The sequence below is a fragment of the Papaver somniferum genome, chromosome 6 (assembly GCF_003573695.1).
Source record: "Papaver somniferum cultivar HN1 chromosome 6, ASM357369v1, whole genome shotgun sequence".
Classification (NCBI taxonomy): Eukaryota; Viridiplantae; Streptophyta; class Magnoliopsida; order Ranunculales; family Papaveraceae; genus Papaver; species Papaver somniferum.
The window spans coordinates 72573405-72597892 of record NC_039363.1 but is presented as its reverse complement, the minus strand read 5'-3'; the positions used below and the strand labels follow the sequence as shown (position 1 = coordinate 72597892).

General features: G+C 36.1%; 1 protein-coding gene, 1 non-coding gene and 1 pseudogene across 6 annotated transcripts; 2 read left to right on the top strand and 1 right to left on the bottom strand.

Annotated features, from left to right (window-relative positions):
* The first annotated feature begins 3081 nt into the window (after positions 1-3081).
* Positions 3082-13599, top strand: LOC113287971 (DNA mismatch repair protein MSH5). Of its 5 annotated transcripts, none has more exons than XM_026536881.1 (34): positions 3082-3215; positions 3532-3563; positions 4071-4165; positions 4386-4466; positions 4543-4609; positions 5256-5319; positions 5916-6070; positions 6172-6273; positions 6429-6456; positions 6540-6571; positions 6654-6711; positions 6836-6922; positions 7205-7261; positions 7809-7910; positions 8065-8109; positions 8334-8411; positions 9107-9157; positions 9250-9331; positions 9428-9498; positions 9619-9718; positions 9836-9932; positions 10060-10149; positions 10246-10310; positions 10510-10568; positions 10779-10855; positions 10942-11028; positions 11335-11396; positions 11487-11548; positions 12178-12231; positions 12321-12409; positions 12813-12844; positions 12943-12966; positions 13259-13374; positions 13461-13599. In XM_026536881.1, the coding sequence occupies exons 1-34, from the start codon at positions 3183-3185 to the stop codon at positions 13545-13547; spliced, it is 2421 nt and encodes an 806-aa protein (XP_026392666.1). In that variant the 5' UTR covers positions 3082-3182; the 3' UTR covers positions 13548-13599. The 5 variants fall into 5 exon arrangements, 4 of the variants coding, with proteins under 4 accessions (XP_026392666.1, XP_026392665.1, XP_026392664.1 ...); XM_026536880.1 differs by having other exon boundaries at positions 4540-4609; XM_026536879.1 differs by having other exon boundaries at positions 4540-4609; positions 7205-7297.
* A 72-nt stretch (positions 13600-13671) lies between these two features.
* On the bottom strand, positions 13672-16704 carry LOC113287972 (annotated as a pseudogene).
* Positions 15140-15212, top strand: TRNAF-GAA. Its single transcript has one exon. It is a non-coding gene; the product is annotated as a tRNA-Phe (tRNA).
* Positions 16705-24488: the final 7784 nt, after the last annotated feature.

Sequence of the window (24488 nt, the reverse complement as noted above, 5' to 3'; positions counted from 1 at the left end):
GGAGTCTAGTGTACTGCGCGGGGCGCGAAACCCTAATTTTGCAAATTAGTCGGGTTTATGGCTGGATTTTGTATGCTGCCACAAAAATCCTTATCTACAGAATGAAGTGTGCTTTCCGTCTGAGCATTTCGTGCGATGGCCTTAACTTTGGTACTTGGAGGTTCATGCTACTCCGCTGAGAGTGAACACAAATTCGTCATGCCATACCGATATTAAGGGTTCTGCCGGGCAACATAGCACAGGAAAGTACTCAGTGAGTCTTGTATTGGCGAGGTGCCGAAATTTACAGAGTGTTTGGGATGGCTGCTACATTCTCCATTCGGGATAAATTTCATGTAAATATATTGAATGGCTTAATAAATATGCTGGTGGAGAGGTTAGCAGCACTCACGGCACCGTTTCCTATCAGAGTGATGTCAGATGCAAGGTTTTACGATTTTAACCCTAAGCTAAAAACCACCATCAACACCTAATTAGGTGAAATCTCTTACGACCGCTCGGTTTAAAGTCTTCTTTGGGATTGAGAAGCTCTAGTCAGTATCGTTGGTGGTAAACTAGATAATTACGGTTTATCTTTTATTTTCACTGATTTGATTGACTAACAGTGGTTGAACTTTGATTGCACCTAGTTTGTTTATGCTTGAGAATATTCTCTTTTGATATAAGATTCATTCAAACTAGTTCAGAGTTTCAACAGGGATCTTTAGACTGTTGTTAGTTCTGAAGACGATCTTGTGATAATCCATTGTTAACAGACTCCATTCTGTGCGTGATTGATCACAAGAGATTCAAGTGATTGTGTGCAGGTATTTATTGAAGATCTAAGAAGATTTGAAGACGAAGAAGATATTGAAGATTTCTGATTTGTGAGTTCATAATCTTTGATGTGCACAATACTTGTTTCGGTAAAAAGAGGATCCAATTAATAATCAGTTTTATCCTTGTGATAAAATTGGATTGATTAATTGAGTAGATCGGCATCAACGCAATTCTTTGGATTAAGAGTGTTAATCGCAAAATCTTAACGATTACTTTGGTAATTGAACATAAGATAGATCTAAGGACCTGACGAAGGAGTTTATGTTAAGATAAACAGAAGAGCCTTTGTCCGACTCATATCACTTGGTTGAAGAGAGTTGATACCAAACAGATTTGTTGTTTCTTTACTGTTTGGAACCAAAGGAATTGATCCAAGTACGTGACTTATTTATAAGTTGGAGGCGTGGGAATACAGACGGAACTAGGTGAACTATAGGTTTAGTTGCTTGGTCTCAACTATACGAAGTTGGTGTAATTTTGTGTAGCGGCTTAATCCTGAGAGTATTCAATTCTGGACAAGGTCCCGGGGTTTTTCTGCATTTGCGGTTTCCTCGTTAACAAAATCTTGCTGTGTCGTTTACTTTTATTTTCCGCATTATAATTGTTTTATTATAATTAAAGTAAATCACACAAACGTTAATTCCTATTTACTTGATAAGTGAATCCTATTGTGTTTGGTTAAGTCCGAACCTTTTTATCAAGTAAACATACTTCGTTGTTGTATTGTCTCGATCTCATATCCATAGACGATCACACGAAGTGTGAACCGATTAGTTGTATTGTCTCGCCTCAGTCCATAGACAATCAGTTTCGGAGAAATGACTTATAGGTAGGAAAATTTTTAGATTGAGGTATATTTGGGTACCCTCGTATTTTCAGTAGTTCCAATGGTACTCAAATGACAAACCAGAACATCTTCGAGGTTATTTTTATCATTAGACCAATGACCATTTGCCATTTTTGTAGAGGATATGTGTTAAAAGAATTATGATAAAAGAATTATGATAAAAGTTGGTGTTTCTATCATAACTTTTAATAAATTTCTCTCTAGATTTATGTGCCCAAAAATATTTTTGAACTTTTTGCTAACGCTCTAGATCAGACTACACTTTTTAATAGCTTCATTTATCTGACTTGTCATTGTCTGGCTGTTTAAAGAGTGAAGTTGATAATTAAATCTCTCATTATGTGATCAATATTACCAAAATGGTTTTTGTTCCGGTTACTAAGGAAAACTTAGCACTTCTCAATTTATTAGTGAATTGGTAGGTTGGTGAGCCCATAACGTCTATGTCGTAAGAGTTTTTAATAATCTCATGAGATGCAGGGCCTCTAAACCAACATTTGAATTCCCTTTATGGCCTATTTCATTGATTACTTTGTGGATTGGTTACAAAATGAAGAAGCCGGTGATCATTGATGAAAGCTCTATTGAATCTATCTCCAATAATACCATTATCAGCAGGGACACAGCTAGAACTTTTGGTTAGGAGGGGAAAATGAACCTGCCAATAGTCATCATCTTGATTCGGATAAGCGGGCGAAAGTCGTCAATTTTTTTACCTTTCACTTAACTGTTTTATACGAACACGTTGAAATACTTGTTAAATTATAACATATTTTGAATTTAGAATCGTAAACGTGAATTCGCAGAAAAACCATGATTAGTTTACTGCGTACTTTCATATTTGCATATTGGCTATTTGATCATTGAATTTGCTAGTAATATATGGAGCTCCATCAATTATCATATACTCTTTTAATCCACCAAAGCATCAACTGTCCATTTCTAGAAGTGTCTTCTTATTTCTTTACTATAGAGAAAAGCAAGCTATCGCCTTTTCTCCAATTTTCTAATTTTACCCTACGATATACTAAAATTATTAAACTCTGAAACCTACATAGATAATATCACAAAATTTAGACTTTCCCCACAAAACTCTTAACACCTCCGTCCCAGATTACCAGATTGTCTATTGGACCATGTATATTGAGCACCCACAAATCTAATATCACTCAAAGCTGCATTGTTTGTTGAACCAAATTCAACCAAGTCAGTTGAGAAAAAAAAAAAGTAAAAAAAGAAGAAAACAAAAAATCTGCCGGAGATGCAATCTTGAAAGCCACATGCCCACGCCGTATCCCTAACCGACGGTCAAGATCTGATATGTGTTGGCTGGTAATATGACTTCGCGAAGTGTCAAATCACAACTCAAGTACTCTTTTTTCTTACTCGTACGGGTTTCACTGTAAAGTGTAAACCATATCTCTTCGTAGAAAGGAAAGGAAAATTTTTCAAAATTTTGCTCTGCGTCGAACAAACGCTTTTCCTTTCCCGCTAAAATTTCTCTCTCCTCGACGGAATGATGGAGGAAGTCGATGAAACAGAATCTCAGGTAAAGTTTCGAATCATCCGATTTAGTTTTTGATTTTGATTTCACCATCTCTTCACTCGCCGATTTCATTCATGAAGTTCAAGTTCAACTGTATTTTTCACTTTATCGGTTTCGATCTGAAATTCTGAATATTCATTTACAGATTCATTATAAGTTGCGTAATCTCCAGGATGATTCTTGATTAGTCCTGTGTGAACTTTAAATTTCATGTTTTCAGGATAACTATACTCTTATATTGTTCAATTTAAGAAGAAAACTCGATTTGAATTGATTTTTTATTTTTATTTTTTTTTGTGTGTGTGTGAATCACTTGCAGGTTTACATGGCTTGCATTATGCAGGGTCATCGGTAAGTTTCTATTCACAGAATATCTGAATTACTGTTATGTTTCGCATCTAAAACCTAATAGCATTTTAGTAACATCTAAAATTTGTCTATCTGGAAAAAAAGAGAGAGAGATGGAGATCTGAAATTTCTCTTGATTTTTGTGATAATATCGCTTTTAGAAGTCAGCACTGTTGATCTGACAACTCATTTAATTTCACTTTATGAATATGAAAGGATATGAGTTTTCTTTTGAGTTATTGAATTGGAAAATTCATTTCTGCCACATTAATATTGTTAAGTAAAAGAAAGCCAAAGCAGTGTGTATCCTTATGGCACACTAACAATTTGTGTTTGAATTTACCTAAAAACAGCTAATTATGCCTGAGACTCACTCGGTCAACATGGTACATAATGCATAAGTATCTCTACTACGCTAATGTATGCTAATCTTTCATCTTTGGAATTCATGCTTTGCTTCGATTCTGTAATCCTACTCAGAAATGATAGCTTTGAGTTCATCGTGTTCAGAGTTGGAATTGCGTATTATGATTCCTCCATTCGGCAACTTCACGTGTTAGAGGCTTGGGAAGATGGAACTAGTGATTTTCCTCTAATTAGTCTTGGTATGTATTCACCTCTTGATGTTGAGGTACCATTATTTACTCAAGTGCTCGAATCTTAATACACATCTCTTTTTTCTTCTTAGTGTGCTCTCTAATTACTCTCAGCTTGTCAGAGCCTCCTTTTCCTGTAACTCAGTAACTTGCGTGCCTAGGGTACTTTTTGTGAGTTCATGTTGGTTCTGAATTCTAATGCATGATTTCGAACTGACCTTTGTTTTAGTAAAATATCAAGCCAAACCCTTAATTATCTACACAAGCACTAAAACTGAAGAGTCCCTGCTTTCTGCCTTACAACCAAGCGGTATGCAACTAAAAACTTGGTTGTCTGTTGCAAATATTTACTTGAGCCCTTTTAACTTTCTGAAATGACACAGAAGAAACTGAGGTCCATGAAGTGAAGCTTATCAAAAGCTCTGTATTCAGCTACGAGCAAGCTTGGCATAGGTATACAAAAATCTGCTTAAACCAGTCTTCAATTTCGATTTAGCTGCAAATAATTGGATTTATTATTGAGCTGTGGGAAGAAAATGGACTCATATTTATGTGTTGGTTTTTGGGAGTGCAAGTTTGTCACTAACACATTTGAAAAATTAGTGCAATCAGGCAACAGCTTGTGTTGATAGAGCTAGTTTATATGCATGATTTTCTAAAATCTAAGACTGTATTGTAAGTTTCTATGATTCTATCTTGTTTTTAGGGTAGCATAACCATTTCCCAAAGTATCTGAGAAAACGCTGTCGTGTCACCTTCGTTTTTTATCTCAAGTTATGCTCTTCTGGATCCTCTATGGTTCAGAAGTTTCGGCTTCAAACGATTCCTTGCTGAAGGTCTGAAAATAAGAATGGCGCTCTCTAGATACTTTAAAAGTTTGCATCTCAAGATTCTCAACCTAGGATTTTAAAGGTTCTTATTTATTTAAAACTTAATTCAGCGACGCCTTGTACTTTGTTGGCTGGGATGGAAATCTATGTTTCTTCATGTCGTTTGAGATCCATATATGAATTTTTATTATTTGACTGCAGATATGTCTTTTAAAGATAATACATTTGTTAGTTTCCTCCAATAATGTTTATCCTTTGAACTTTTGCAGATTGATATACCTTCAAGTAACAGGAATGGATGATGGATTAAGCATCAAGGAGAGAGTTTGCTTTGTAAGTTCAAATGTGACAACGGTTTTCTCGTTAAATTTGATGAAACTCTTTGTTTAAGTAAAAATGTGGAATTTCATGATTTAAGCTCCAAAGCTTCTCTTGACATGGATATGTAGTTGTAAACTGTCAATGCATTATGACTAGTTTCCTTTTAGATTGTTGAGGAAGAAAAGAATTTCTACTTCAGCTCTCTTTGGAGTGGCGATGGTCTCATTTCCCTTCTCTTGCCTAGTTTGGGTTTTGAAATTCTAACTCACTTCTGACTTCTGAGACTGTATAAGTGACCAACTTGGGCACATCTGTTTCAGTAATTTCAGATGTGATCCTTCAATTGATTGAGTATGAAGTTTCTGAGGCTTTTCGTGAGAAAATTTTGCATCTTCATGTTAGCTTGACAAGCTCACAATGTAAAAGAGCAATCCTAGCTTGAATTTCATTTGCTTACTTATGGAGAACTGTTTCCTGGTTTATCTGTTTTAGATGGAATGTTTACCACTATTTAAGTGATTCATGTATATGATTTTTGTATTCATTCTCATTTCACTGCTCAGACTCATTTGCTACTTCATTTTCTTCTGTTTTTTTGAGAATTATAGCTGAATTCAATGATGGATGTCGGAAGCGATGTTCAAGTTCGTGCAAGTGGAGGGCTTCTTGCGATTTTAGAGAATGAGAGGCTTGTGGATACAGTTGAACAAATGGAAAGTGGGAATGTTTCAATTACCATAGATTGTGTAACAGAAATATCATTGTATCCTCCTTTTGGTCATGGTATATAGTTTTCACTTACCGTTATACATGTATACAGCTCAAATATGGAGCCTAAGGTATAACCTTACATCCGAACTACAGAAACAATTTTCTAAAACTGGATGCAACAGCTCATGAAGCATTACAGATATTTCAAATAGACAAGCATCCAAGCCATATGGGGATTGGGAGGGCAAAAGAAGGGTAGAAATGCATTCTCATCCATTTGTTATAAATATATTACGTTCTTATAGAAACACAGAAAGTAATGATACTTCTTAAATATACATGTTTACATTTTTTTCTTTGCTATCCTCTTTTCCCTATTGTGACGGATTTCTATACTTCTTATCCCGCAGATTCTCTGTTTTTGGAATGTTCAATAAAGTATCGACGCGATTGTCCACATCATCTTTCACTTGATTTGCTTTGCAATGTTTTTATTTTTAACTTTTCCTTGTTTCTATCAGTGCCTCACGCCGCTTGGCAGACGACTCTTGAGGTAAAACTCAGTTCAAATGAAGTAGAGGAAGGAACTTGAGACATCACTATTAATATAAAATGGTTCCTTTCCTTTGTAACAGAAATTGGTTCCTGAGGCCTGTCATCGACCTTGAAAGTTTAAATGAGCGTCTCAACAATGTATCCTTTTTCTTTGAAAGAGTAGTTGGAGCATTTTCTGTTACTCGAAAAATAAAGCTTTAACCTTTTCTCAAACTTTCTGCCTGAATCATTGGCATGCAAATTGTATTTCTTAAAGAGTAAGATATCATTCTTTCTTTTGTCTGAAGAGTTGGTGGCCACTTTACGTGAAACATTGAAGTCTGTTAGAGATATTCCCCACATGCTTAAGGTTGCTTCTCTTGCTCTTCTTGATTTTAATTTCTTTTTTACCAGTGTCATTCCTCTGTTTTATGTGTTACCTACTTGAAATTTTGGAACTTTGGAGCAGCAGTTTATGTTCTCTGAACAGTTTTAGGACATTAAAACCCAGATTTTAGTTAATTGCCATAAAAATCCCTAATCATTTTCATTTTGCTACAGTGGGGTCTTCTTTTCATCTCGAAACACAACTGGAATAGCTTTTTTCTTTTTACCTGATAACCTTTATTAATTTGCTTTCTATTGGTCGAAGAAACTCAACTCCCCAAGTTCAGCATGTACAACTGGTGATTGGACTTCATTTCTGAAGGTAGTCGCACAACTCTGTTATATTTCCTTTCAGAAGGTAGTCTGCTTTCTAATGCATATGAGAGCTTGCATTCTCTTTTTTTTTGCATATAAAAAACTTGCATCCTTGTTCAAGAGGAATTAGTTACGTAAATTATGTTGCACAATTGTCCTCTTGAGCAATACAAGTCTGCAGTCTCCATTGACTACATGGCCACCACCAATATGCCACTTAGCATCATGATAAGTAGACCGAGTTAATGAAAATGTGTATGCTCCGCATTTTGTCCTTTAAAATGAGACTGGAAGTTAGTGAAAAGTATGACATTGTTCATGTAACGTGGTTCTAGGAAGTTGTAGGATTACTATTACAGGTCACTAGATTTTGAGATATGCCTGGCTGAAGGCATGTTGTTGATCTTACGTAGTTTATACCTGGGGGCAATCACCTTGAGAAGTTCATCTTTCTTTTTGAGATTTTCAGTTGGACTAATGGTGGTAATAAAGTATACTAGATCCAAGCTGTAAGGAACTAATGAAGAAGATCCCAATGTTGATAATTCTTACAGACAATTTGCTCGCTTTTGCACATAAACAAGATATTTGAAGTTGGAATTTCTGAGAGTCTTCAGGAGCATGTCAGGTCTTTCAATCTGGGTATTCTTGAAAAGGTATTATTTGTTTTGGTCCGTCTTTCTTAATGAACTTCTGATACCCAGAGATCTAAAATTTTGATATCCGGAGACCTTTATTCACATGGATTCTCATTTGCTGTTGCCGTATTGTAGTGTGATGCATGCTTATATATGCCTGATTTTGTTACAGGCTGCTTCTTGCATTACAATGGAGCTGGTTTATGTCTATGAACTGGTTAGTCGCCAGTAGCAATTTTTGTTATGATATCTTATAGCACTTAACGGCGAATTCACAAGGGAACATAAGTCATCCTGCACCCTTTATGTCAAAGCAGCTTGAAGCCCTGCATCTTGCGCATATACATTTTATTTAAGTATCTAATTCTCCGTTTCTTCGTATCCTATGAATCTATATAAAAAACGAAAAGGTTATTTATGCATTTTGAGCTACATATGCAGGTAATGGGTGTGATTGATGTTAATAGAAGCAAGGAGAAGGGGTACGGAACAATGGTAAAAGAGGGGTTCTGTGAGGAGGTCAGTCATTCAAATACAATTTCTTGTGTTGTACAGTGCTGTAGTCTTATCTCATTAGTTATATCATTAGGGAAAAGGTTGCTCACTTCTTCACTATTTTTAAATTTTGTCTTTCTCTGCTTCGGTCAACGTCCCTTATGGCCCTATCATTTGAACAAGATTATTGTCATTAGGCATACAAGGTTAAAATCAAATTGCCAGAACCTTATTTGTTAGATTTTCTTTACACATTGATGAGACACCTCATTCTCATAACATAAAATCGTTTTTCAATTCTTCTTAACTCCTGATGTTTAGATTGCCAGATCCATGCCTTTAAACTAGAGTTCTATATAGGATGTTACTTCTATAAGCCTACATGTGTAATCTCAGTTCTCTCCAACTACGTTTTGAGATGAATATAGTAAAATAAAGGAGATAAGAACGTAAGGATGCATAAGTATTGCACGATGCAAAGCCACATTGCAATATTGCATAATGAAGCATGTTATGAATCTGCATAAGCACAAGTCGAACCCAATGAGCCCAATATAATGAGAGCAGTAAGTTTCAATTGTAGCAAAACATAGATTTTGAACTTCGTGTCATACATTTATTTAATAGTTAGAATTTGAGTCTTACTAATCTAGAATTTTAAATTGTAATAATAATGCCCCCGCACATTATAAACGTGTCCCAATATCGCTGATATCTAGCTGGATGAGCTGAGAACGATATATGATGAGCTGCCAGAGTTTTTAGAAGAGGTATGCATTTGGGTCTTGGCACCATTCAATATTAGATCCTTCATGTAATTGATGCTTATGTTTATAAGGTTGTTTTTTGATACTCCTTGCAGGTGTCATCAGTTGAACATGCACGCCTTCCACGCTTGTATCAGGATAAAACTGCCTCAGAAGTGGTGTATATACATCAAATAGGTTGGTATGCTTTCCATCTATTGCCAGGTGTGAGATTGTTAATCCGAATTTCCTTTCTTAATGTATATTGAAGCTACTCCTGATTGGAATTTTTAGGATATTTGATGTGCATTTTTGAAGAGCTTGATGACGCCTCACTAGAACAAGTTCAAGATTTTGAATTCGCTGTAAGTTATAGCTTAACATATGTTAAATCTTATCCAGCATTTAGTTAAAGTGATATTTTGGCATTTGTTGTTATTCTTCTAATCATGTGATGGTCAAAATATTATCAATGTCAAATTTAGTTCTCAGATAGAGAGGGAGATATCAAGAAATTCTTTTACCGTACCAACAAGACAAGAGAGCTGGACGACCTTATTGGAGATATATATCACAAAATTCTAGGTATGGTGGATATTGCAATTCCCTTCTTCTGCCTAAGCCTAATCCTGAAACTTGTGGTTGTGGAACAGGAAAATGGTCTTGTTAACAATTTCTTTGTTTTCCAATGCTATGTTGAAGATATGGAGAGGGCCATTATTAGGGACTTGGTGTCTCATGTTCTTTTATTCTCGAGTCATCTTATCAAGGCAGTGAATTTTGCAGCAGAGCTTGATTGGTAAGAATCATTCAATCATAAAATAACTAAAATTACATGTGTTCCCCTCTCCATTAATTTTGATTTTCTTGACCATCCTCAAATATGTCTTTGTTTGATGCCCATGTTGTCGACGTTATTATGACAGTTTTTTGTCCTTGGCGCTGGTAGCTCGCCAGAACAATTATGTTCGTCCCACTTTAACTGAAGAAAGTGTGATTGATATACGAAATGGAAGGTATTACGTTGAGTTCAACTCTCCTAGAGTTGTTCTTATTAGTTGCTTTTGTATTGAGTTATGCAGTTAGTAACAAGTTCTTCAATGTTATTCTAGGCATGTTCTGCAGGAAATGACTGTTGATACATTTGTCCCCAATGATACCAAAATTCACAACAATGGTAATTGTGTTTAAACATTAAAATTCAGTCTTACCTGAATTTCAGCAAATACTGAAGAAGACACTGAGCCGTTGGATAGAATACATGAAAACATTTTTGTTCCAGTTTCACCACTGAACGGACCATGTTTGAAATTCAGACACGTGAACCATTCTTTTTATAGCATGTGAATTTTGAGATATTTGTTTTCCTTTTCCAGGAAGGATCAATATAATTACTGGTCCAAACTATTCAGGGAAGAGCATCTACATAAAACAAGTAATTTATGCTATGTATTCTTATATTAGATGTGTGTTTCCTACATTCTATTGTCTTAGTGTCTTTGCTTATAGGCACACTTTACATACAGCAGTTCATTTTTTTCATTCCTGGAGTGAAATAGTACTTTCAATTTGCTTGATACTTACTCCAAGTAAGGCAAATAAATATAGAAAGATAATTAAGATTCTGAGAACAACTGTTTTTCAGGTTGCATTGATCGTCTTCTTGTCTCACATTGGAAGTTATGTACCTGCAGAGGCTGCTACTGTGTGTTTGACTGATAGGTTTGTACTCTCAAATACACCGTGTATTACCTTATCGGGATCTCTCTTAAGAGGAACCAAATTAACTAAGCAATTTGTGAAAGTAGGATATTTTGTGCCGTGGGAAGTAAGCTCATGACTGCCGAACAATCGACTTTCATGATTGATCTGCATCAAGTAGGACTGATGCTCAGGTATTCCTCTAATAAACTCTTACGTTTAGCTTGCAAGAGGCCGACACATTGTTAATCTGTTCTCCTATTGGTTTGCTGCTTTGAGCGTCATGGATTCTAGAACCTGTATCCAATGTTTGAGTAGTGGATGAGAACTTTTAAACCAGGAAAAGTGATAGAAGTTTAACAGTGAGTGGACAGTTCACTGTTGAATTCCTACCAATTTCTGGTCGGACTAAATGCTTCAGAACAGTCTTTTTTTTTTTTGCGAGGAAATCAGCCTTAAGGACCCTTATTTTTGCTTACTCATTGTGGAAACGTGTATAGGCAGGCAACAAGTCGCTCTTTGTGTTTGTTGGATGAATTTGGTAAAGGCACTCTTACTGAAGGTTTGTATCTTTAAGCTGCTTTTCTTTTCTGACCTCATCAAACATGACACTATATTGCAGCTGCTAATTTTTCTGAATTACTCATGTCAGATGGTATTGGTCTCCTTGGTGGAACTATCAATCATTTCGCAACTTGCGACGACTCTCCAAAGGTTTGACAACTTGATCGTGTTAAAAATTTGCCTCTCAGACTTCAATTTCATCAGTAAATGGTTTAAGCCAAGATTTAACTTTTTGTGCTTCACAGCACAATAGCTTAAAAAGATAACCAGCTTGAGGTTCTTGCAATATCTATGTGCTTATAATTCTTCGTTTTATTTATTCAGAAATTTTAAATAATAGATGGTTTCAATCTAACATGGAATTGAGATATGGAATTGAGATATATGCATGATAAATATCACAGTTCAAAAAAATGCACCAGCGCTGCCCATATTTTGTGTAGGATTTATGGGTCACGTGATGAAACAAAGATTTTCATTTCGATCATAAAGAGGCCGTTCGCTCTTTGATCATCTGCATTAATGCATGAGCCATAGGAGGAAGTGTAAGGATGTGTAAGAAATAATATATAAAAACGCGGTGGGAGATAATATGAATATTAAAATAGGTACCTTTGGAAACATGAAAAGTCTTATATGGCCTATTCAAAGCCTTGTTAAAGAGGGTGGGGATGTGTGGCCGTTGCTGCTTATGATGTAGCTTCGTTCAGTGATTGTAAAAGTAGGATGAAATTCTTAAACATCCGAGAGTAAGAGTCTTAATGTCTGATGATTTGCAGGTTCTCGTGTGCACACACTTAACTGAGATATTTAGTGAGAGTTGCTTATCGAAGGTTCGTGGAGTTTATTCTCAGTTATATTTCCCAAATCCCACCTTAATCTACCATGAGAGAATGATGAGTTTGTAGTTGACTCTTTCCAGTCAGAGAAAATCAAGTTTTACACAATGAGTGTGCTGAGACCTGACAACAGCAGCTGTACAGACGTTGAAGACATTGTTTTTCTGTATAGGTAAATGTTTTTTTTCTCTCTAGTCCATACTGGCTAAAATGAATATGCGATAAGATGATTCCAACAGCAGGCATTATGCATCCAATGCATGGGGCTGTACTATACTTATCATAGACGCTACTATGCGAGACAAAATATCCATAGTACAACCTGGGATATTTCCTGTAGGACCTACACGATATTGTTTTTTTATTGATTAGTTAGAACGATGTGTGCAGCTGAGGGTCAACCTCATGCCGTTGGTGCCAACACCCGAAGACTTCAAACCCATACTTGTAGGATCTGTACACTAAAATAGTTCAACACCATACTTGTTGACTGACTTCCAAACTGGGTACCTGGTGTTCCTTCTTGTTTTCTTACCTTGAATTAAAAAAGTTGCTGAAATCTCATTTGTTGACAGGCTTGTTCCTGGACATGCCCTTCTGAGCTACGGTGAGTATATCTTTTTATTTTTTCTCTAGAATTTGTTAAAATTACTGCCGCATATTCAGACTACAAGTTACCACCTTTATATTACATGTATCTTGCAGGTTTGCATTGTGCGCTTCTTGCGGGTATGTCTAAATTCAATCCAATCTGAAAATGTTTTTAACTTACTTTTTTTTCCTTTTTAACAGAATTCTTGTGCTATTAAGGAGTTGGAAGTTAGTTAGTTTGTTCCAGTGCAAAAGTGTCTCCCTAGGTTTACATACAACATTATTACAGACCAAATCAAGAGCACCCAACAACAAATTTGAAAAATATAACCTTCATGAGATTGTTTAATAATTAACCATGGCCACAGGATACCAACTTTCTACTGAAATAATAAATGCTGACTGGTGATGTATGAATCATTTTTTAAAGGTATTCCTAAAGAGGTTCTTAAGAGAGCAGCATGTGTACTAGAAGCCGTTAGAAGTAATAATCAAGTTGAGCGATTGTCTGATGAGAAAATACTGGCTAGAGATCAGCAATACAAGGTACTAGGGTGGAGTTAAACAACCCTATTGAAACTTTAAAGCCTTAGTCCTCTCTAACGAAGTTTGAGCGAATTTTCTGTTTGCAGGATGCAGTAGATAAGTTGTTAGCATTCGATGTTCTAAATGGTGATCTAAACAGCTTTTTCCAAGATATTTTCTCTCAAGAACCTTAAAAGGAGGTATAGCTGGTTCCCTTCTCAACTAAACTGAACAGGTAAGTTGTTCAAAGTTTTGTTTATCATTCTCTGGGAGCTATGTTCTTCTACTTGAACATGTACAGTCTGAAACTAATTGATATGTTAAGGCAATTGCCAGCTCTGGATAACCTTGAATAATTAGAGGACTCCATACACAAACGTTAGTTTGCAATCTGTACAAGCTTTATCTTCTCAAAATTAATATTTTGCCTATAGCTTGCCTATAGCCTTGCAGTTTAATGCATACATTTCTACTGTGATATAGCCCTAATTGTTCCATTAATCAATTTGAGAACAGGTATTCTTGAACTGCACTCCCTTGTACTTGGCCCAGTTGACTATTTTCTTTCAGTCATCAGAATATGAGACATATTTTGCAACTTCGATTTTCTTAACATGACAATCTGGTGCATAAATAGGCTGTAAAAGCTGAGTAATCCTTATTGACTCCAATCTTCTTACCGAGCAGCTTACTAATCTAATCCTTTTCCAGTAGTTGTATTTTCACAACTTTCTAACAAACCTAAAATGACCTGACGCTTTACGCCCCTGTATTATATTTGGCCAGGGCATCACTGAAACCAAACTATTTCTAGCACTGTTTAGCTCATATAGCAACTAGTTGCCTTACATTAATAGGAAACATAAACTGCTGCGAACCATCAAAAATGGTGTCTCCGAAGATGCGTGCAGCTGCTTCTGTTGGATGGTAGAAGTCCCAAAATATATGTTCGTCTCTGTTGTTGCAGTATTTGGCAACTGGTAGGCAAGGAACCCTAGCATTTAGGTTTCCCAGTCCACAACAAGCAGATTTAACCTCTTTAAACCCTATAAATAGTAAAACCTCAGAAATATGAGAACACATTCATTCCCTTTTGCAACATAATTACTAAGAGTTAGGGAGGTAGTGAGGGAGCAGCCATAGGCACATAGCGATACATACTGTAGCTAGCTGGTTTTTGGATGAAGTCGAGCAAGAGGCTGTAGGAATCGAGAAAAGCATAGTTGATTGTTAGCTCAGACTTCATGCCTTGCAAGATTGACTTAACACCCTCGTTGTATTGAATAGACCAGTAATTCGTTTCCTCATAGCAACCCCCTGTATTGTTCTGGTACCTCTGTGCTGGAGAACAACCTATAGCTCCAGCTCCAATCACAACAAACTTACGTGCACCAAGATTGTATATCCGCTGTTCAAATGAGATTTTGATGAGTATTGATTAATTAATGAAATATAAACTTGTTTTTCTTTTGTTATCAAAGTGTTATTATCCACTGTGTTACTGATCAAGAGTAAACAAGTTGCGCGGTTATACCTTCAACTGGTCTTTCAGAGTGGCAACCATTAAATCTGTGAACCGTGGAGGAGTGTACTGTTTGCGCAGGTCTGACCCAGATTTGAAGTAATTTATGAGGTCGTTGCTACCAATCACGATCGCAAAGAGTGATTTTGCAAAGTGTTTCTGCATTTCATTGTTTCCCAACTGCTGAACCAACAGGCCGTATACTGTTGAGTAGTTCTCTATTTGCTTGTTCAGTGAAATTACCCCCTGTATAACAAATGTCAAGCGGGGATAGCTCAGTTGGGAGAGCGTCAGACTGAAGATCTGAAGGTCACGTGTTCGATCCACGTTCACCGCATAACATAATTTTTTTACCCTATAAGCAGTTACTCTGTAAATATTTACTTACCGAGTGTTTGTTAGTGCTTCCAAGATTCCAGCTCCTCCTGAGGCAAAGCGCCAAAGCTAACTCCACCCAGGAACGCCTTTGAGTTAGAAGAGGGGGCAATGGAGAGGTACGGCAGAAGAGGGGTCGTAAATCCTAGCTTCTCGGCTATGAAAACAAAAACAAAATAAACTTCACTAAAGATGTTTTCCAAAAACACCAAAATAATGAAACTTGAGAAGTTTTAGCAGAGGCAATGCAATTATTATAAAAAGTTCATATGTCTACCCAAAAAGTCAGCTGAATTCTTGCCATTACTGAACCTTCCGGTAGCTTTTCCTCCTGGATAGTCGACACCGTTATGAGGGAAATTGGCCTTGATAACGCTCAATTTTATGTGATTATTGTTTCCTACGTCTGTGTGAACACAAAGATCTGGTGTCATCTGAGTATTCACAAATAATGCGCGCAGACTCGTGACAATACAATAAATAAGTTGCGCCTGAGGGGAATGGATAGGTTATGTCGAATCCTTGACTCAGAGTTCTAATACTCTTCCTCGTCTCATCAACTACAATCATTGTTCTTGGCTCATACAATAAGATAAATAGTGGATGAAATATAAAATGTACGAACATGATATACCATAAGTATCGAATTGAACATATAAAGTATAAATGCATGAATATAGATGAAACGATTAACTTATATGATTCATCACTCAGATCTCTATCTACAGGTTTGGGTTTTTCATTATATGTAATAAGGTTACAGAATAGTCGAATGACTTTGAGACCATTATAAACCTGCGTAGCAGGAGGAACTTCACTTACCCTTTCTTTATCTCTCTGTCTCTCTCATATTCTCCTCTCAATGTTTTTCGGCCTCCCTCTTCACTTGGGAGAGAGGGGTATTTATAGGGAGGTTACGTGGGGTCCACTTCTGAAGCCCGTTATAACCTTATCCTCTTGTGTTTTGTGCCACTCACGCATAAGTCTTCGTGTTCTCGGCTGCATCTGCGTGTTCTGTATGGATACGCAGTATTATCTGCACTTCCAATACAGGCTGACTGACACGTATGATGTTTGAGGGTATTTAATGCGGGTAGTTGAGATGTCTGTTCGCGGTAGACAGCTGTCCTCTGCCCCTGTCTTGTCTGCGTCAGTCTGACTATCCCCAGCCGTAGATCTTAGATCTTTCTAGGGATAGAATAAAGTGACTCTTGGCTGTCCACGCGTGATATCATATCTTGATGCTCTTAACCGCGTGTCCTCCACGTGTGTCTTTGTGGGCACGTGGCGGAAGATGAAATGTGTACCTACAATCTGCTAGAAAGTCCCCGAAAGAAAAAGCTGCTGGAACCATTTGACCATCTGAACAACTGAATGCAGATATTAAGAACAATGAAAAGAGTAGACTCAGAAAATTATGAGCCATTAAAGCTCTACGACCTCCCTTCTCTCTCTAACACAGACACATGATTTTACTACGTTAGGCAGGCAGAGATTCGTTTAAATAGGTAGAGAATGACAGTGAAGAATAATAGACAACTAAAAATCGTCACTAGCGTCCCGATAAACACGTGTACAGGTGGAGAAGAAATAAGCCATATCTATCTAAATACGATGACAACCATAAACTTTGCAGTAAGTGACAATGATCATTATGGATGGGTCTTTTTTATCTCAAGAAAAATCCCTTTATTACTAAACTAAATATAAGACTAGTGCATTACTAGCTAACTCGATAAGGGGGATTATTAAATTGTCGGTGTTAAATATTATTAGCAATCATGCATGGACGAGCAAAGTCCCAAATTATTCTTGTACGGGTGAACTGAGAAAAGAACGAAATTTCCAGCTAAGTGAGTTGATGTGAGTGAGAATTTTGCATAGGGAAAAAAGCATCTTTAGTGGTGGGGTTATGGGAGTGTTGTGGCCTGTGGGGGATGCGGTGAGGGATGATTCTCCCAATCTGACATAGAGAGGACAAGGTCTTTTTGTAAGGTTGCCAAAGGTATCATGGGGTTAACGCGCTAACAAATCAAATCTTTCACTTTCACTTTCACTTGCACTACCACAAGCTAAATCGTCAATTTTTCTTTTAAGTTCACATTCATAGCTTTACAAAGTGACATTTAAGTGATCTTTTTTTTGGGTTCCCTTGATCTTGCTTTTCTTTAAAGTGGATGGCAACCACTTACGGCCGCATAAGCTTGAAACTTTTTTCTTTCTTGGTACTTTCGTGTTCAGATTAGGAACTACTTTTTTTTTTTAATCTCGCTTTCATGAGTTTGTGTGCACTGGCTTTGTCGATTTTGTATTGGAGTTAGCATAGAGCTAGCATTCAGATGGAGCTTGGTTTTCTCTGCCCTAGTGAAATTTTCCCCAAATGCGTTATACTTGTTTACATGACTTTGTTCTCGTACATCACCTACTCTCACTCCGCGACTTTCTCCTTTGTCTTCTCAAAATAACTTTTCAAATTGGTAAATTTGAACTTACTGAACTTCTTTGCCTTTTTACCTTTTACATGAACATCCACACTTTCCACCTCTTTAGAGGCGCAACAAAACTCCATTTTGCTTTTTTTTTCTTCTTTTTTTCTTTTATTGAAACTCGAAATTGAATTGTTTAATAGAGAGTTGATTACAATATTTTTATCTTCATGTAACTGCATAACAATGTTACCAAGAGGATCCAATAACCGAACGCCACAAAGTTTATCAATTATGGCAGATTTAGACAATATATCTGCAATTCTATTTTTCTCTTTAGGCACATAAGAGCATTGCCAAGAGATGAATAACCTGAATAATGATTTTATATCTAAGACTAAATTACATATTCTCCGGTCCACACCGTACGAAGCATTGTTAACAGCATCCACAACTATCTTCGAGTCTAGCTCAAATTCCACTTTCTCCAGATTTAATTCTTTAACCCATTGACATGCATCCTGTGATGCTTTACATTTAGCTTGATTTGGTCCAATTGCTTCATCTAGGTAGATGCATTTTGATCCCCTGTGACCACCTGCAAAATCACGAATAGTCAGTTCAATGCCTCCAGTTTTATCTGTATGGGAAAAGAACCATCAGAGTTAATCTTAAAAGATCCTCTTGGTGGAGGACACCAATGCAAGTTGATACGAGATTGAGCAGGAACTAAATTACGAGTGCTCTGAGACTTATTTTGGAACTCTGATATCTCCTTCCTACACCTATGTATGATTGTGTCCATATAAACATTCATTCCTTTGAAGTTCTTATCACAACGTTCATTCCAGATACACCAAGCTACAATCAATACTTTGTATATTTCATCTTCTTGTATCTGATTCATAAGAAGTTTGTCCATCAAGTCACATAATTCATCCTTCAGAGAAGTTGCATTCCAACTATGAATACCTAAAATGACAAGCCAAACCCTTTTAGCTGTATTACACTGCAAAATGCAGTGGGAGGATGTTTCCGTATGTTGTGAACGAAAACTGCAGCTTAGGTCTTTAGAATTGATGAAGTGAGAGGGTTTATCTTTTGCAGGAAGGATGTTTTTAATACACTTCCATGCAAACTGAGTAATCCTTGGGAGAAGAGGGAGTTTCCATAGTCCTTTGTATATAAATTTCGTATGTTATGCAACTGAGTTGTTTATGTTTACTTCCTCAAACATTTCCGGTAAGCTGACTTGACCGTGAAGATACCATTTTTCTCTAAGGTCCAAACCAATCTATCATCATGATGTTGATGAATTGATATATTGAGAATATACCTTGCAATAGTTCTATCAAAGAGATGCAAGATGAGATTGTAATCCCAATAACCAGTATCGTGAGAAAAAAGATGGTGAACATAAACATAGTTGGGATGATTAGTAACACCATCTTTAGGCATTGGTGGACCCTCCAACTGCTTAATCCATCTGTCCTTCCAAATAAGAATCTTTTGACCATTTCCAAGACTCCAACAACTATACCTCTTGATGAATTCAAGCTCACTATTGATGTTTCTCCAAGACCAAGTAGAATTATTGTTTTTCTGAGTATTGAATATTTCTCCATCTGAGTAATATTTTGCTTTTAAAGATCTTGCACAGATAGAAGTATTGTCTGAACAAAGTCTCCAGGCAGACTTATCTAAAAGAGCTCTGTTAAACAACTCTAAATCTCTGAAACCTAATCCTCCTTCTTCTTTGGGTTTATTAAGACCTTTCCAGAAAATGAAGTGTTTACCTTTGTTTTTCTTCTTGTTTCTCCAGAACATCTGTTGGGATGAGTTCATTTCTTTGATTATAGCATCTGGTAATTTGAAACTGCTCATGTGATGAACAAGAATTGCATTAATGACATTCCTAATCATAACTGATCTTGCAACTTCTGACATATTTGTACATCTCCATTTGGATAATCTTGTTTTCATATTATGAATGAGTGGAGAGAAAGCATATTTACTGTTTCTACCCACAAATTATAAAACTCTTCCCAAATTATGAATGAGTAGAGAGAAAACAACTTCTCCATTAGGAATCACTCTTTTCTTATGTTAGAGCATAGCTCGGTTGAACCCACCAAACGTTGGTATGTCAAGTTTGGTTGTCATATTTTAGTGAATCAAAACTCATGTTAAGAGTCGCTTGATTATGTACTAGAGTCAACTTCGTATAGGTTAGCTTGAAAGTATTAGGATATGAGACATTACAAGTATTGCGAATACTTGAAGATGTGAAGAAGCAAGGAGCTACAACGACAACAATCATCCTTCCACTTGAGGTTAATGATATTTGACTTGAACTGTTTTATTCCCTAACGTATCTTTCAAGTCGTGCATATTGAAAACAAAACTGCGAAGCATATTTGAACTCTAGATAGACATAGTATTAAGGAATACAATACGAGGTTTATTGCTTAACCATTAAACTTTGTAGATAAGATATCGCCATAATCATTTGAATGCTATTGTGATTATGTATGGGTATGAGGTGAGGATTTCATCATAGGGAACAATGTTTTACATGTGTTCTAAGGAAGTAAGTTCATAAACTTGTTTGTGAACCGAAAAGGAAATTGCCATGTGTTATTGGTTTTGTTATTCATTGCTTATCTTATGAACAACCAATATGTGTGATTGAGTATAACCGCTCACAACTTGTTTGTGTTCTTGGTAGAACTATTCACAAAGGCATGACTTATGTATTGGTATGACTTTTATTAGAAACTGATCTTAAGTAATCACCTGAGATGGTATGATCGGGTTTGTGTTTTATCTGACCAAATTTGGGAAAGGGGAACCGATCCTAGTAAGAGGTGCAGTACATCACAAAGGGGAACCGATCCTTGTATGGGGTGCAACAAGGTTTATAGATGAAAGGGGAACCGATCCTATGAACATGTGCAACACGCTTTTAGGCAAAGGGGAACCGATCTTACGGACATGTGCAACACATATAAGTTAGATACCATAAATATATGGGGAACCGATCCTAGTACCTAGTCAACCGAATTTTGGATAGCTAGTGTGACTACGCACAATACTCACATGGAGGTAGAACCGAAACTTGTTTTGGTAGAACCATTAAACCCATGATTGTGATTGAATGTTTGTTTGATCAATCACATAGTTCTTGAAAGTTATATGAACCAATTCTAAACTTGTTTGGAAGTGTGACAAATCGGTTTCAAGGTTGTAAGTGTGAAAGAGAACTTACAAAGTAATGATGTCGATATACTTTGAACACGTGCTGCGAATGTTTATTTCTTTAATTGTTCAAAGTTATTCCTTAATAGCTAAAGGAAGAAAATCCCAGGATCGAAACATAAGTAAGTTAAGAATCTTTTAATTAAGGTTATTAATTTCATTTTGTAGGAAAATACAAGAATTAGTAATGTCCATTTACTAATTAGATTTTTCGAAAGATTTCGATCATTATTTTTGGACAGAGCATTTCCAGGATGAAAAAGCGAGGGTCTAACAACCACACCCTATATTTCGTTTGGCAATCTGAATAGACAAACTCAAATATAGTTTCAAGAGAATCAACTAGACAGTTAGACTCAATCTATAAAAAGTATATCAAAGAGTTTTATATCTCCATGTCTTGATTCAATCTGCAATCATCAAATAGGGATTTGCGAGCCCGATTGAATATAAGAGGATTAACTTGAAAGGTACCAAAGACCAATGTTCAAGTGTCAATCAATTCACTCAACAACCCAAAGGCCGGATACAAGAACTGATTGATCTTAACGTACAACCTGTGATATTTCTAATATATAAATAAAATATAATGCGGAAAAGAAATAACACAGACACCAGAATTTTGTTAACGAGGAAACCGAAAATGCAGAAAAACCACGGGACCTAGTCCAGAATAAACACACACTGATTATAAGCCGTTACACCAATTTCCTACTACCTATTCGGACTAGATGTAATACCTTCTTCAGCACTTGTAGAACTCCTAGAAGAATACCGATTCTCTTTAGAAATTCTTCAAACAAATCTTTTAGTAGATCTTTAGAAGATACACCAACACGATTGATACGATTTGATATTTTGATTGCAAAAAACACCGGTTTGTTTTCCCTTTAGATGTGAATCAAGGTTTTGGAAATCTTGAGTTTATTTTGATAAAAACAATTACTAGGTAAAAGTAACATCAAAACAAACTTGTAGATTAGGGTTTTAACTTACAATCAGTATACGTACACACAAGGAGTCCGTGAACCTGATTTCCGTAAGTAAACTTGAGTGATTCCAAAGATCAATTTCCAAGTTAAGAAAACCCTAATAATTCTACAACAAGAAGAACAAGAATAAATTTAGAGATATCTTGTTTAAAACTTCTTAAGGATTTTTACGAGATACCTTAATCGAAGTTTTCTTTCTAGCTTCCGCTTTCGACTAACAAGTGTTGGTATATGATTGGAAACTGAAATCTATCAAAACCTAGGGTTTATGATCAACAACTCTTGAATGGTTTTATATCAGAAGAGAAAACCTTAGAATAGAAAAGAGGTGAAAAACCTAGATTACAAGTTGTATGATCAATCACGAAGATTAAATCCAACTTGTCTTTGTGATCCCCAATACAAAGACTTTTATCTCATTCTTGTTCATGAAGAACAGAAGACATGGAAACAACCTGCAAAGCTTACGCCAATTTTCCAATAGGGGATGAAAAACGTGTAAACTCACGAACCCTTTATTTATAGTGAACAATAGCTTGGAAGCTAAGCAAAGCTATTTTCCTTTTTCAAGACTTTCCTAATTATGGGAGTCTTTCCTAAGTTATAAATATTATGCATAAATAATTAAATAAATAATTAATTAGCAAATATTTATTTATGTGAATAAATCACATTTTAACTTAGGCAGGAATTAAAAGTTATCACAAACACTTTAATATGGTAATCAAATATGTTTGGATTAATAGCCATATTGCCTAGACAAGGAAACGCCACCAACTTGACCAAAAATAGCTTTTATCCACGTAATTGGGACCAAGTCCGTGAACTGTTACAAACAGCCCATGGATTGTTTCCTACTAACGAACTTTAGTAAATCACTCATAACTTCATCGTTATAACTCGGAATTGAGTGATTATTGGCTCGTTGGATTCGTAAGATCATCCACTATAACACGAGATTCTTTATAAGAATAAAGGTTATTGTCTCCAAGGTCATGAATCAAATAACCTCAAGTATATATACATAAATGTACATTTACCGTCATCGGAATTGTTCCATAGAGTGAGCATATACCTTGATAGATTAGAAAGGTAGAATTGAACAAGAATCCAAATGAAATCAATCACATACCTTTGTTGATGAAGTACTTGTTGATGTCTTCTTGTATCCTTCAATATTCAATCTTCATCCTTTAAGGATAGCTTCGATTCAACTTCTTAGACCTAATCTAGTCCGAAACTATCTTTAGTATGCTAAATCAAGAATGCATTTCGGCAACTAAAATTAACAACTAACTTGACATACCAACGCTAGTAGGTTCAACCGAGCAGTGCTCTAACACAGGAATTATGAAAACCGAATTTGTGCTTTAATGAATATCTTATGAATATTTTCGGTTTTGGAAATTCCTTGGTGTACAAACTTCCTTGTCTATAAATACTTGAAGTTTCCCTTTATAGCAAACTAATCCTTCGTAATAACAGACTTCCTCTTTTGTTGTTGTTACTGGTGTAGCCGCCTATTCGGAGAGGAGAGTAACCTAATTAGGCGAAATATCTTACGACCGCTCAGTTTAAAGTCTTCTTGGGATTGAGAAGCTCTAGCATGTACCGTTGGTGGAAAACTAGATAATTTCGGTTTATCTTTTGTTTTCATTGATTTGATCGACTAACGGTGGTTGAAATCTGATTGCACCTAGTTTGTTTATGCTTGAGAATCTTCTCTTCTGATATAATATTCACTCAAACTAGTTCAGAGTTTCGACAGGGATCTTTAGACTGTTGTTAGTTCTGAAGACGATCTTGTGATAATCCATTGTTAACAGACTCCGTTCTGTGCATGATTGATCACAAGAGATTCAAGTGATTGTGTGCAGGTTTATATTGAAATTCTAAGAAGATTTGAAGACGAAGAACATACTGAATATTTCTTATTTGTGAGTTCATAATCTTTGGATGCAAAATACTTGTTTCGGTAAAAGAGGAACCAATTAATAATTGGTTTATCCTTGTGGTAGATTGGATTGATTAATTGAGTAGATCGGCATCAACACAATTCTTTGGATTAAGAGTGTTGTTGGCTTAATCTTAAACGATTACTTCGGTAATTGAACATAAGATAGATCTAAGGACCTGACGAAGGACTTTATGCTAAGATAAACAACAGAGCCTTTGTCAAACTCATATCACTTGGTTGAAGAGAGTTGATACCGAACAGATTTGTTGTTCCTTTACTATTTTGAATACGAACCAAAGGAATTTATCCAAGTACGTGACTTATTTATAAGTTGGAGGCGTGGGAATACAGACTGAACTAGGTGAACGATAGGTTTAGTTGCTTGGTCTCAACTACACGAAGTTGGTGTAATTTTGTGTAGCGGCTTAATCCTGAGAGTATTCAATTCTGGAAAAGGTCTCGAGATTTTTCTGCATTTGCGGTTTCCCCATTAACAAAATATTGTTGTGTCATTTACTTTATATTTACGCATTATAATTGTTTTATTATAATTAAAGTAAATTACACAAACGTTAATTCCTATTTACTTGATAAGCAATCCTATT